At 39.4% G+C, this 15,666-nt stretch overlaps 1 protein-coding gene across 4 annotated transcripts in view; it reads left to right on the top strand.

Moving 5' to 3' along the window:
• Positions 1 to 11,053, top strand: part of lmcd1 (LIM and cysteine-rich domains 1) — a 28,405-nt gene extending 17,352 nt beyond the window's left edge. For 3 of the 4 annotated variants that reach the window (XM_037755283.1, XM_037755521.1, XM_037755440.1), the window contains exons 3-8: positions 1,058 to 1,143; positions 2,815 to 3,070; positions 6,520 to 6,669; positions 6,809 to 7,051; positions 8,721 to 8,939; positions 9,397 to 11,053. In XM_037755283.1, coding sequence (XP_037611211.1) covers positions 1,058 to 1,143; positions 2,815 to 3,070; positions 6,520 to 6,669; positions 6,809 to 7,051; positions 8,721 to 8,939; positions 9,397 to 9,507 — 1,065 coding nt within the window. In that variant the 3' untranslated portion in view covers positions 9,508 to 11,053. The remainder of the gene's footprint in view (positions 1 to 1,057; positions 1,144 to 2,814; positions 3,071 to 6,519; positions 6,670 to 6,808; positions 7,052 to 8,720; positions 8,940 to 9,396) is intronic. The other variant, XM_037755360.1, reaches the window with a different exon arrangement.
• The last annotated feature ends 4,613 nt before the right edge of the window (positions 11,054 to 15,666 follow it).

Raw genomic sequence — 15,666 nt, 5'->3', positions numbered from 1 at the left:
CAAAATAAACTACAGTGTGTGTGTTCATGGTAATAAAGGAACATGTCGCCCACGTTCAACAGAGTGGCTCATTGATGTGTTTCTACTAGGGCCGTTAACACAAATTTGCTTTAACACCACTAATTTCTTTAACGCATCAACGCAACTTGCGATTTTTAGGTTGTAGCGAGCTCAGTTTTAAAGAACGAAGATGATACTAGAGTGAGGTACTTGCATCATATGAAACTACCAAAACCTAAGGAATCCATTGGAGGCTGAAAAACGCTCCAAACATATGCTCATTTTGGCACGGAAAAACTGGCGTAGCCATTTTCAAAGGGGTCCCTTGACCTCTGACCTCAAGATATGTGAATGAAAATGGGTTCTATGGGTACCCACGAGTCTCTCCTTTACAGACATGCCCACTTTATGATAATTACATGCAGTGTGGGACAAGTCATAGTCAAGTCAGCACACTGACACACTGACAGCTGTTGTTGCCTGTTGGGCTGCAGTTTGCCATGTTATGATTTGAGCATATTTCTTATGCTAAATGCAGTACCTGTGAGGGTTACTGGACAATAGTTGTCATTGTTTTGTGTTGTTAATTGATTTCCAATAATAAATATATACATACATTTGCATAATCAACATATTTGCCCACTCCCATGTTGATAAGCGTATTAAATACTTGACAAATCTCCCTTTAATGTACATTTTGAACAGATAAAAAATGTGCAATTGATCATGATTAACTATGTGAATCGATTGACAGCCCTAATTTTAACAGTTCATAGAAGAAGAAGATAGATCAGGCTTTTTTACACACAGTACTACACAGTACAAAAATGTAGAATATCACTAGACCTTAAAAAGTCAAATGTTTCCATATCTCACAAGTATGACCAAGTGTTTCATTATTTTCAATCTTTGACACTTTGACACTGTCGCTGTTAATGTAGGTTGATATAATGTAGAAACTCAAATGGACTATGCATCACAGGATCAGAGTTACTGTATATACATGATTTGAATGTATAACATCATTGTGTTGCTGCTGTATTATGTCTCCTCTCAGATGTCTGTGAAGCAGAGTAAAGGAGGTCCAGCCTTGTGTCACGTATGTGAGGAGAGCTGCTCTGGATTCCAGCCACATTCTTGGAGGTACAACTCCCTCCCATTCCCTGTTTTTTATTTCATTATTGTTTCTCTCTGCCCGTAAAAACGAAAAGAAAAACAACGAAAGGAATGAAAAAGGAAAAAAACAAGTGCTGGATACAGTACTAGTGGTTTCCTCCCTCTCCCCTCTCAACGATTCTCTGCTATTAAAGGAACTTGTTAGTGGTTTTGCATATTTTTAGCCAGTTGACTGAAGAAGAGACAGGAGTCGGCTGTTAAACAGCACTGCACTTACAAATGTAAACTTCATGAACGAAATAAACATATAAGTTGTGAAAAAGACCATTTGAATTTGGTTCTTGCATCAGAAAGGTCCATTGTCAGTTACCATAGATGGGAAGCCAGTGAGGGATCAAGTCCAACTGATGGCTTGAGCTGTGTGGCCCCGCTGTTAACACTAATGCATCGTCTACATGACACATATAATGAATGGTAGCTGTTTTATTAGTATGAATAATTACTAAGCACTGGTGTTTTGTTATGTTTGTTATGCTGTGTTTGAAAAAAAGGATTTTCCAAAAAAAAAAAATAATTAGTAGGGCGGTCAAAGACAATGAAATAATAATGCATTAACGCAAATTTGTTTTAACGCCACACATTTCTTTAACACATTAACGCAACTTGCAATTCTTAGGTTGTTGCAGGCTCAGTTTTAAAGCTAGAGTCATACTAGCTTGTCGACAAGGAGGCTAAATAACGCTCCGAACATATGCTAATCTTTGCGAGGATAAACTGTCATGGCCATTTTCAAAGGGTTCCCTTGACCTCTGATACCTCTACCCCTTGACACCTCAAGATATGTGAATGAAAACGAGTCTCCCCTTTACAGACATGCCCACTTTATGATAATCACATGCAGTTTGGGGCAAGTCATAGTCAAGTCAGCACACTGACACACTGACAGCTGTTGTTGGGCTGCAGTTTGCTTTGGGGATATTTTTATGCTAAATGCAGTACCTGTGAGGGTTTCTGGACAATATTTGTCATTGTTTTGTGTTGTTAATTAATTGCCAATAATAAATATATATATACATTAGCAACCATATTTGCTCACTCCCATGTTAAATACTTGAAAAATCTCCCTTTAAGGCACATTTTGAATGGTACAAAATGTGCGATTAATTTGCAATTAATCACGATTAACTATGGACAATCATGCGATTAAATATTTTAATAGATTGACAGCCCTAATAATTAGGCAAACTCTTACAATAATGAATTATCTTTTTTTCATTTGGATAAATGTGACATTAAACATTAAAAGTCTTCACTTATACAAACAGATGTAGCAGCTTTTACAAGTTGTTTTTTTTAATCACAGAGCTATGAACAAAATTAAATCTAGTTGTAATGAATTGAAATGTTATTTGGTTTTGTGGGTCAGCAGTTATCATCATACTATTGTAGAGGAGGGAGCCGATTCATTGGGATATAGCTTCAGGTTTTGTTGGAGGGAAACCACCAAGATGGTACAAACAGTATCACAAATTATCACAAACCTCCCAGAACAATTTTTACAACATTTAAGTACCCAATTAGGCAGAAGACCACCCAATCTGGCGACACGGTCTTTAATTCTTCAAGATGCTCTAAAAGCTTGTCATGTGACATGCTTTTCTTTTATCTCCTCCCATTCTTCTTGACCTACCTGTGCAGAAAAGTCTGTATCGCCTGCGGCTGCAGCGCGGTCGACCACGCTCCTGGAAGCGACGTCGAAGATGACCAGCAAATGGGACGCCTGCTCGCAGACTCACCCTACGCCCATTTGACAGCGAAGGTCAAAGGAGGCGGCGGCCTTCGCATGTACAAGAGGAATCGTATGATTGTGACCAATCCGGTGGTGTCGCGTAAAGACCCGACCTTCAACACCACCACATACGACTGGGCGCCGGCCGGCCTCAACCAGACGCTGGTGAGGATCAGTGTGAAGTACAGGAGGTTGGTTGTTTGTGTGAAGCTGCAGTCTTTTGGTCTGCGACAGCTGGTAAAGTCACATTTTGCTCACCAGCTGCTGATTTTTACTGAGATCTGAGGACACGGTGACTCTGCCGGAAAGAGCAGTAACACAAAATACATCAGGTTTTAAAGAAACTCACAATTTAAGCACGTGCTCTAAACCTTTGATTTGTTGAAAACATAAGCAACTTTTTACATTACAACCCAAACTATCTGTTGTAAACACCCATTAGATATTACTTACTTTATTAGTATGATAGTAGGAATTATTTTGGTTTATGCTTATTTTTCAACTAGACTATGTAGAACAGTTGATTAATACCCTTTCTGAAATTAATTATCCTAAGTAATATGTTTGTAAAGGGAGGAAGTGTGTCTTCAAACTTTTACAACATCAAATTATACATATGTGATGAATTGTAATAGATCTTACCAGGGTCAGGTGCGACTGCATGCTGGGATGTAAATCGGATTTTGTTAATACAGGAATCGATACTGGTAGGCTTACACTGGTAGGTATCAATACATACTGTTACCCTTATCGATACGCCTCCATAATTTTAGTGGGGCTAAGATTAATAACTACGTGCACCAGTGCTCAGTATGGCATTTGGAGCCCATAGGGGTGAAAAGTGTATTTCTTTCTTTCTTTCTTTCTTTCTTTCTTCATTTGTTACCTCAATGCACAAAATGAGGAAGCAGGCATTTATGTTTAAAATTATTATAATTATCATTATTGTTATTATTATTTTTTGCCTTAAACCGGCCCTGTTTGTCCAGCTTACACATGTTTTTTCTTTTTTTAAATATCCTTATTGTCTTCAGCATCATCAGATTCTCTTTATACCACAACTTGGGGGTAGGTTTGGTATAGGGACACCACAGTGGCTTGGAGCTTAGTGATTTAGCGCTTTTTAAACCGGAAAGAGCAGTTTCAGAGATGTTGGTAGCTGCAGGCAATCAGGAGACACTCGTAAACACCGGTAAATATTTAAACTTTAATCAAGCTTAACTTTATTTAAGTTTCGCCTCACTCCCTCCGTGCACTCACATAAAAGGCCTCTCCAGCTCAAGGTCCTGGGCTGAATTTCAGTCCCAGTCCGCCCCCTTCAACACATCAGATGTAAGGAAGCATTTGAAAAAACAAAGCATAAGAATATCAACCATCGATTGCAGGAAGACCTTCGTACCATCACAGCCAACCATGCTAAAGTTAACATTAGTGTTTAAATTATTTTTTAGATATAGAGAATGTTGTCAACATGAAAAACGTAGCTCCCATCCTAAATGTTTACCACTGAGATTTACCACTTTACTCATTAGTTTGTTTTAATTTAGTTTAGTTTCTGCAGCCCTCTCTGCGTGTCAAACAGTCTAGACCGTCTGGTTTCCATTAAAAACAAGTATGTTTCAGATTTCACAACCTATAGTTATAAGGATGACAGTGATTATTGAGCACTGCAGTGTGGTGGGGGACGTTACTGTGGTTAAACTTGTGGAGACAGAGCCAGATCCAACAACTCTCCAACAACTCTCCAACTGCTCTCCAGATCTGTCTCTAAAAATCTTGAGCATGTTGTGTGCTATGAAATGAACGCTGCAGCACGTAGAGTCTGCTGATGCAGCGCTAGACTGTTAATCACTATCTTACTCTGGCGTAGCGACACACAGACTCCTGAACATTGCTGAAGTATGTCATCCAGCCATGTTAGCGACAGGTATAGGCACGTCCACGCTGCAATGTGAGACCAGTGTTTTCTGAATTATTTACTTCTATTTATTTTACTATTTAGCTCAGATTTTAGACAAGAGAAGTGCACAATTTCAAAATCAGTTTCTGGTTGTTATTTTTTTTCTTAATCTTGAAGGTCGGGTTGGTAAATCTGAGAAACTAACAAGAGCTCACTAGATTTGAAAAACAATCCAACCAAAAAACCCAGCCCAGTGTTGCCAACTCTTTTTCATTGAAAGTAGCTAGCAGCACTAGCTCCTAAAGTCCCTAAATCTAGCCAGAAAGTTGTCAAGTCAGCAACACTGACAGTCCGTCTCTTCAGGCCTCCCTCCAAAGACACTCCCCCAAAATAATCATAATGAACATGAATGTCAAACATGGCTCTTAGTGATGCATCCCGCGGGTTGACCTGCAGATCGGATGGGTTTGTTGAGCTTACTAGAAAATATTGTGGGTTGGTGGGTGGGTGACAAATTGACAAGGCAGTGTTTCAAGTAAGTTATTAATAACTTACAGAAACATTGGATGCATTAGTCCACCTTCTCTTCCCCTCTCTTCGTCTCTCTCTCAAACATACACACACCAGTGCCACCACCACATAATGCGCTGTCAGGAGGCAGTGGTCATTTCACGTATGTCTGTTAGAAGACGCTGCACACACATGCGCTGCAAGCCACAGCGCTCAAGTCCGCTTGTCTCTATTTCCTTATCTCAGACCTCAGTCCTGACAATTGTGCTACTATAATGCCTTCAGTTGGCGGTTGGCAGTTTGCGAGTCGGGTTCGGATGGTTGATCAACGCATATTTTTGCGGGTCGGATGGTGCATATGGGCTCTCAAAATGGGTCGAGTGGGTGCGGGTTATAAAAACCCTGACCCGCGCATCACTAATGGCTAGGCTATTAGACTTCCGGCATCGGAGCGAACGGCAGCCTTTCCAGCTGCTCCTCTTGAATTTCCCTCGGGATCAATAAAGTTACTATCTACGGTATCTATCTATTGTTAGTACTCACAACTGTCAAGCTGGCAGCTTGTGGAAGACTCTGGTGATGCACAATGAGTGCACGGGCAGAGTGTGTGCAGGCAGGCAGGCAGGTAGCCCGTCCAATCATTACATTCGGGCCGAATGTAATGATTGGACAGGTTTATTACAGTCCTGTAACAGCCACAGATACCTGATTGTTTTTGTTTTTATCAGAGCATTTGATTTATTGATTGCTGTCGGGATGTAAAGAGAATTTCAACAAATATAACAAAAAATATATATGAACACCTAAACCTGTACCTTTTAATCTTTCTGATTTGTCCCGGTGACTTATATTTCTCATTTAGACCATTAAAGAATCTGGAGACATTAATATTATAAATGGTAGTATAAATATCACCAGGTTACAAGGTCAGTAAATTTGTGAGTTGGAACTGGTGAGGTAGAGGCTTGTAAAATATTGCACTTTTCTCCACTGTGTTAATTTGATAAAAATGGAGGTCTAAACTGCAGCAGTTATTTTACTTTGTGTAGAACTGATCTCATAATGACCAAGCAGCTCCCCGTCGTGGTGAATCTGCAGCCTGATGAATGTGAATGAGTGGGCAAATTCAGTGAGATGGTTGACATCTCAACATAACTAATGCTGTAAAAATAACCAAAAGTAAAACGCCCCTGATCCCCCTAAGGCCATGCAGTACATGGAGCTCATCCCGGAAAGTCAACGTCCCGTCTCGGGGACCGATGGAGGGTTGGAGCGACGCAGGCAGCTCTTCAGGCAGCTCCCTGCCTACGATCAGGACCCAATGAAGTGTCAGAGCCTGGCCAGCGAGGAGGAGGTACAGTGCTCTCACTATTTGTAAAATCAGTTTTTTATGGCTGGAAAACAACTTGCACATGATGGAAAAGTCTGATGAAACAACATTTTCTTGTTACATGTTGACTCTGATCTCTTACTTCTTATACGTCCTCTGGCAGATTTCCTCCATGCTGCTGTTTGTGAAGAGCTACAAACAGGAGGTGCTGGGAGTCGGGGAGGTGGCCTTACCTGGTGAGGACGGAGCTCTGAAGGAAGCAGCCTCTCAGCGGACAGCGAAGGAAGCCAAGGACCGCAGCAACAGCGACAAGAAGGAGCACCAGGACCACGGCTCGACCAACAGCGGCACTGCCTCCGGTACTGGCTCCACTAATGGAACTGATGACAGCACTAAAACTGGATATGTAAGTAAATAAGCGTCTCTGAAGTTTACATCCTAGTGATGACAGTTGCAGCCTCAAGAAAAACACTTTTGCTCTGAAAAAGTACCGTTAAATATTTGCAGGCTCATTAAACAGAAGAGTAAATAAACAATGGAATTAATACAAAGATAAATAAATTAAGAAGCAACTAAAAACAGAAATATCAATTAATTTATGGCTACATTTATTTTTTATATATTCTGCTTCAGTAAATGACATATTTATTGAGTCATTTATTTATTTTTTTGTCAGGTTCCGTCCTCCATACCTGTCGCACTGCTAAACGATACTGCAAAGCCTGAAGCCACCCCAAAAATACCTTAAACTCTTAATGGTGACAACGCTGCACTTTTGGGACAATTTGGTTGAATTTACAACCAAATTTGGTCCAGTACTTCTGCAGAGTCCCCTCTTTCACTCGGAAAAGTTTTTTTGTTCTTATCACATTCACAATGGATACTAGACCCCTAAAACACCACTACTAATAGGCCTTATCGACCACCTAATTCACCCCTATTTCTGGGGCATTCTGGGGTTCACTTGTGTGTAGTTGTATGTATTTATCAAGATTCAAATGAAGCAGCACAGCAAGCTCGCTACTTACTTATAGTAGATACTACCACCTGATTTAGGGTGTGGGGTCAGTGCACTTTTTCTTCTTAAGATGTTGTCAGAGAAAACAAATAGCGAAATTTGTTAGAGGGCTACATACTGTATGTACTCAGTAGAACTGGATAGTGGTGGAAGAAGAATTAAAATAATTTACTTAAGTAAAAGTAGCAATGCCACAGTACAAAAATACTCAATTACAAGTAAAAGTCCTGCGTTCAAAGTTTCATTAAGTATTTACTTAAGTATTTGCAACAAAATGTACTTAATGTATCAAAAGCAAAAGTGCTCTTAATGCAGAGTGGCTGCTGTCAGTGTTATACTACTTGGATCATTGTTATTGATGTATTACCGTGATATGTAAGTGGTACGTTAATGTTGTAGTTTTAACTTCCTCATGTACTTCTGTTAGTTTAATCTGTAAGAATGAATCATATTTTATAAACAGGGTACATGTTCTTTAAAAGACCAAACTAAGAATCGTTGTGATTTCGTTATCTTAGAATGAGCCCTACATATCTACTGTACATAGGGAGTGGGTCCTCTCCACGGAGTCCGCCATGTTGCTCCGCCGTGTTTCTACAGTAGCCCAGAACGGACAAACCAAACTCTGTTAACATTTCCTGCTTGGGCTGGAGTCGATAACGTTACTCGCTCCCGTCGCCACCGCACTCTCTCTCTTGCTTCACCACTTACTTCCCACGTATACACACACTCTACGCACTGGCTCTGCTCCAAATGACCTACGCTCCTCTTACAACAACTGGCTCTAGAGAGGGCCATTCACGTTTTCGCGTCGGCCACCATCTCTCCAAGGCTTCAGTTGGTTGTAATCTCCTCACCACTCCGCTAGATACCGTAGCATAAAATGGAAATAGGCTACTCAAGTAATGTACAAGTACCTCAAAATTGTACACATTACTTGAGTAAATGTTACAGAATGCCTCACTGTAATGTTTCTGACCCCACTCATTTCAAACACAAAGTCTGTTGTAGTAGTTTGGTTCACGACCTTCTCTCACTTTTATATTCTGTCCTCTAGCGGTGCACTGGTTGCCATGGTGAGGTTGCCAAGGAGAGTCCAGCTGTTTACGCCGAGCGTGCAGGTTATCGTAGCGCCCTGTGGCATCCCACCTGCTTCGTATGTTCAGAGTGTGGTCATGGATTGGTGGACCTGGTCTACTTCTGGTCCAATCAGAAGCTGTTCTGTGGACGACACTACTGTCAGACGGTCTGGCCGCGATGCTCAGGCTGCGATGAGGTGAGACGACATCACGGTAGACTTCCTGTAGACACGATTATTGTCAGACAGAGGAACGTTGTGATGAATTAAGTGCGACCTCACAGAGCTGCTAGCTGTCTGTAGATTCTTAATAAAGAGGAACTATTGTGCTTTTGTGCTTTTTCCCTTTCCTTTAGTGTGTTATAAATATATTTTTTGTGCATGTAAAAGGTCTGCAAAGTTACAAAGCCCAAAGTAAAGCGTTTTTTTGAACATTAAAGCATGTAAACTTGTTCTCATAGAAACCTCAAATACAAGTATGCACCTGAAAAGTAATAGGTCCTCTTTAATATACATTGTGTATACAAGTCACATGCCATAATGCTGACCCACCTACAAACATTATCAGTGTAACAACCATGTTTATTTATCATTGTTTAATCAACTCCTCTTCCTCCTCTCCTCCTTTGCCCACTTTCCTGTTGTCCTTTCTCAGTTGATCTTCTGTCGGTCTTTTCACACGGCAAAAGATGGACGGATGTGGCATCATCTTCATTACTGCTGCTGGAAGTGCGGACAAAACCTGGACACACCCTGTCAGCACTGACACACTCACCCAGTGTAGTGTTCAACACAATATGGTGGTCAGTTTTAAGAAGTTTTAACACTGCTCAAAAACAGAATTACAAGGTCAGACAAGACAAAAAAAACCCAGTAAATCTAATATCAACCATGGTTGGTTGGCTTGTTTTATATAAATGACAGAAATAAGTAACAGATATGGAGTATAATACAGAACAAGTAGAGCTTAAAGTCTTTAAATGTTCTGTTTATTTGACATTAAGTATTTAAAATACTGCATCCTACAAGTCCAATTGATATATTGATGTTTAAAATACTTAAGCCATCTAGTTGACGTTGAAGTACTCAAAGACTTGTTCAGTTGAGACTGCGGGCGTTTCAAGTACTTAAGCAAATGTTTAGTTGACACAAAAGTGTTTAAAGTACTTAAAGAAACATTTGGTGGATTTACTAGCACTTAATGTACTGACAGTGACTGAAACCAGATGTTCTGCTTTCAGATACAAACAGCAGCTTACAGGACGGAGCACCAGACTTGACAGTTTTGAAAACAAATGAATAAATGAGATGGTCAAATAAAATGAGAAAAAAAATGTATTTATGTTAGATATTACATCACACAGTCTTCATCAGCAGATTATCATGGAACTGTAGATGTTCAAAGTTTGCCTGAGCACTGTTAGGGTTTTTCTGTCCCCTGTTGGCTCAAAAATTTAGCTTTTGACTTTGGATAGAGGAGTTCATGAATTAATTTCAAGCTCAATAATTAGATTTTATTTATTTCTCAGGATTTATTTTGTCCAAATTTTGGGAAAATCCCATGTTTGGACACTTCAATAAAATACTATATTATGTATTTGGAGCTCTCGTCATGCTTTTGAAAATAGCAAACATAAGTATAAAAATTCACATAACATTAAACTGTGGGGCTCATGAAAATATTGATACTTAATAACAGTTTCAAGGACCAGAAAGGGTCAAGAAAACCTGGTTTAAAAAAATCTCTTTATTGTAAGTGTAGCCTTTAATGTGTGCCGGTGCAGTGAAAATATTTCAACCCATTTTCAATAAAAATCAACTTATGTTTGAGGACTTAACTAAATATGATTGAAATTGTAATTAATTCCGAACATGTCAGGTTTGAATCTGTGCAGATTTGTGTTTCACTTTTATTTCAGACAGAAATAATCTAATAGTTTGACTTAAACCTCAGAGAACTGGACAAGCAGAAGGCTGGAAAGGCACATCATTAATTAGTAATTAATAGTAGGCTATCTGCTGGATCCTTTGAATTGTTTTTACTACATTAGATTTCGACCCTCTGTGTTTTAATACCCATCATTGAAGTTTGTTTTTGTGTTTGTTGTACTAATTTACGAATAGAAAGTGTGGATTCTACATACCACTAATATGTCATTTTATTTTCTTTCTGTTTGACGTGTTATTTCAGTCAAACTGCAGATCCATTTTGCATTTAACCTCTTTCATGAACATGGATTTCTGCTGCTGCTAAATGCTATATTGTGTGTAAAGTTTTGTATTTTGCTAACACTTAAAGGTTTTCTTCGATAGTAGAGAGTACTGTCAGGTACACAACGTTTTCTGGCTGCAAAGTTGGTACTTTGCAATTTGCCAAAACCTCTAAAAACAAGGTATCCAGAAATAAATATCTGGGCTGGATGGAAGCTAATAAGCTTTACTTTTGTTCCATGACATGAAATTAGTCAATACAAGCAGCTAGCATATCATCCGCTTATATGCTTGTGTGCTTTTTTTATCCGTCAATTACTTTTTAAATTGATTGCTATTAGCAAACAGCCCAGTTGCACAGCAGTTCGTAAAATAGTCACGAGGGTTAATGTATTGATTTGTGTACATAGACACGAATTTCGAATTTTTCTCGTTATGGTAAGCACGGAATCAATTCGTATGTAATCTACGTAATTGTGACGCGCAAAGTATAGAGTGCGGCGAAAGCCGCGAAGGGAGGAGGTCGGGTTGAAGGGTGGCCCAGGAGACCGGTGTTCGTATCCTGTGTGGAACCAGAAATCAACTTTGACTTATTTGTCACGTAACTTCTGTACTTAAGTTACGACACTTCCGGAGTCATTTTAACCCAAACCGCGATCTTGTTAGTTGTCTAAATCTAACCAAGTCGATCTATTCCTAAACCTAACTAAATATTTTTATTTTGAAAAGACTGGAATGGATATTGACATGTGCGTCACATGTTGCTGGACATTCATAGGAAAACGCACAAAAAATACATTGTTTAAATTTGTGTCTATGTACACGAATCAAATAGATTCAATTTTGTGACTATTTCACGAACTGCCGTGAGACTGTGTTGTAGCAGAACGCTAATTGTTTAGAAACAAGGACAATATTTAAACTAGCAATATTGTTTGACGTGATTAGCTACATAATTATGTAGCATACAGACAACAATACTGTTCAATACAATGTTATCTATGACAGACAAGATGTAGAATATAGCAATATCAAATTAAATATTGATAGTATCATGACAGTTTCATCTGCATGTAGCGGTATGGCGTTTCTATCCCAGTTTACCACAAAAACTGGAAGCGGGGAGAAAACTCCTAACCTAGCCTAGCTCAGTCAATTATGAAATGAATAATACATGTTTGATATGAACACAACGACTTGAGGTATTTATCTTTGTCTGGATAAGATGATAAACAAGGATTTCTAAAAATCTGCTCTCTGAAGGAAATTACATTTTTGTGAAGAGACGAGGACCTGGCTGATTGCCGTGTTCAGGACCTTCTTGAGCGGCCGGTATGAAAAACTGTTCACCATTCACAATAAGGGATTCCCAGTGAAACACTAAACTGTGTGCTGTTGTCAGTTGTGGACACAGATGGTATTTGGTGCTTTGAAGGTTATTATCACTTGTCGACTGCTTTTTTTCTAAAAACTACAAAATAATACTAATAACTGAATTCCACAGTAAATAGAGAGCTACAGGAATGAGTTCTAAAATCCAGAGATGAGTCAGAATTTTAGCACTTGCGGTTCCCTCGTCTGGAAGTCAGTGGGTTTTTTGAATGGGTTAGATACCTAGAATAAGGTCTGTGGTTAACACAAGCTGGAGAGATTTTAACGTTTTGTTCTACGACATAAAATACATCCATAAATACCCCACTGGTGAATTTTGAAGCCTTCGTGTGTCTTAAAAATGGCGGTTGCTAACAAGTGGCTAAATGAGACTACTAAACGTCATCACGCCGACTCATCCACCTTTACAGTCTCATTGTGTTTACTCGCGTTCATGCGACCGTGGTGTAGTTCGCTTATAGCCTAACGCTTTTTTACTTTTGGTGATTGCACTCACACTTCAAAAATCATGAAAGTGGTGTTCATTTGTGAAGATTATGTTATGGGACAAAACATGTAAGTATCATAAACGTGTGTTTGCCACAGAGCTTATTTTTCTGCAATAATCCAAAACCCAATGGAAAAATCCAGGGCGACGCTAACTTCCTGGTTGACCTACAAAAATACGTCATCCCTGGCGCACTCTGTTGTGAATGATATAAGATCAGAATTTACTGTTTTAAATCATAAGTGATGGTGTTAACGAGAGTTTTCTGCTGATCGTGTTTTGACAGCTGATTGGTTGGAATTAAAGTCACTTCTGATTGAACTCCCTGTTGTGTGTCTTCTTTCTGGAGAGACAGCTGGGGGGAGATCACTCAGTGACAGGTTTCAACTTTCAATGTTTCCAATACTAATTTAATCTGTAAATATATCTTCACTAATTCATGTTGAAAGTTCATCACATCACCGTGAGCCCTGACTTTACAGTGAGTGGATTTTACCAATATGTCTTTTGAGCAGAATCAAATAACAAAAGTATCTTTATTTTCAAAAGCTGCCAACAGTGTTTTGTCATAAATTAGGCATATGTTGCAATTTGATTTTCTTAAAGTATTATACTCTTTCTTGCATGCAAGTTTAATGCATGATTGAGTACAAACATTAAAATCACTTTTAGCATTAATATGCAATAAACAATATTCAATAACCTATATTGTAGTTGTAAGCACAAATATGTATATGTTTAACTTGTTGAAAGAACTCATCATATGAAGCCTATAACATTGCAAAAAGAACACAAAAGAAAATATTTTTGGTAATTTTAAACACAATTTTAACCAATCCCTATTTTTTCTTTATCCTAGTGGCAGAAAGTTTAGACAATTTCAATTTAAGGTAACTAAAATAACCTTGAAACATTCAAGTTAAGTGTGAAGTTATAATGCCAACCAAAGATTTAGATCCTAAAATCATGAATTAAATGTAAAAACCAACTAAATTCATCCAACTGGTGTGTGTTGACCTACTCCCAGCAGGAATGTTAAGTATTCCTGTGGTTTCTTGGCCAGCCTTCCTGTGCGGTTGCGTCACCCAGCTGACTGTCTGACAGCCGCCTCCTGAACCATGGAAAAAACCCAGAAAAGGATATTTTTAGTCCCAAACTGAGACAAATTTATTTGGATTGCAGAGTTTTAGGGCCTTTAATAGCGCCTAGCGTGATCGGGGTGAGTTTAGGGAGGATCAGTTAGACTTATTCAGCACTTCCTCTGATTCCATACTCACATTATCCAAACAGAAAAACACTAACAATAATTACTTAATCATATTATATATTATTATTCATTTTACATACATGTTAATACTAAAACTGCTGCTGGAGCATTTTTAATCTGTTAACCCTCAAAACAAAGACTTCCTGTCATCTATAATCTTGTACATGTAAACACTATGGGCCCTATTTTAACAATCTGTTGTGCATGGTCTAAAGTGCATGGCGCAAGTGCATTTAGGGCGTGTCCAACTCCACTTTTGCTAATCTGGGCGCGAAGTAAGGCGCAAGGAACAAAGCGGTTGTATTAAGTCTCTTAATTAATCACAGTGTTTTGGGCTTAACAGTAATTATAAACCAATCGGTGTCATCTCCCATTCCCTTTAAAAGTCAGGTGTGCCTACACATTGGTGTGTTGCTATTCAAAAGGCGGCTTCAGCAAATTGGAGAAGCGAGCTGTTTTCTACTGAGGAAACGGGTCTGCTCAAGTGTGGAGTGAAAGTGTGCGAGCAGATGTATGTGGTGCTTGGCCGGTGGACCCTCCGTCTCCGCCATCTCCCAATGCTCTGTCCCAGCAACGACTCCATTTGACTGCATATGAGCAAATGCGACGATAACCTATTTAACCAAGATTCATTATATGATAATAAGCACGGGGCTAAATATGATTAACATGTATTGATAAATAATGAAAACTGTATTAATTTTGGATGCAACCCACAGGGGGCTCTGACCGCCTGAGCAGAATTCTCTGGAGCTGCTTTACGTACGGGCTTGCAGCTGGGCACTGCCGGAGAGGCGGTGCGTACCGCGGATCCATCAGCCTCAAAATGTCGCTGTTTAGGGGGAGAGGGTCAGCAAACTCTGAAGTAGCCTACTGTACGTCTACGCTCGCACAAACAGAGAGCTGAGGAGAGGAGCCCGATAAACACAAGGCTTTCAGCAAGGGGACTTTGTTCGTGTCCCGTGTGTTAAGTTGCACTTTCACGTTACAATCAGCTCTTCGTTCGTGTCCCAGGTTCACAACGTTCACAACGTAGTAGTTTTAAGCCCAACCATGTACCTTTTTTTCCTGAACCTAACTATAGTGGTTTTGTTGCCTAATCCTAAAGTGACACCAAGGAGTAACTGTAGTGGTTTTGATGCCCCCGGGGCGTGACAGAGTGGTCGTATGTGACAAGTTGGGATGAGAACGGATATAATTTTTTTTTTTAGGTGAACCTTTCTTTTCGCTGGACCCATCCATAGCACTATATTATTTTGCTCCTGTGCTGGTACTCCTGTCTGTTTCTCCAAACAAGCCAACGGCCATCTACTGTATAGTAAGTAAATAATACATATGGTAATAATACGTACTTTGTACAACCCACTTCAAAACACCCACACTATCCGTTTAAGTGCAGATGAAAAGCTATTGTTTGATTTAGGTGAAAAAGGAGGAGGAGGACAGCTTGCAGTGTCAGATCGAAGAGGACTTGGACAGGTACAGTGTTACTTCTGAACAGGTGATTATAAACATGCTATAATGCAAATGAATATGTCTTCTCTTCAGCAGCAGACTGTGTTATTCAG

The sequence above is a fragment of the Sebastes umbrosus genome, chromosome 1 (assembly GCF_015220745.1).
Source record: "Sebastes umbrosus isolate fSebUmb1 chromosome 1, fSebUmb1.pri, whole genome shotgun sequence".
Lineage (NCBI taxonomy): Eukaryota > Metazoa > Chordata > Actinopteri > Perciformes > Sebastidae > Sebastes > Sebastes umbrosus.
Note: the sequence above shows the minus strand (reverse complement) of the source record. Positions and strands in the feature narration are given on the sequence as shown.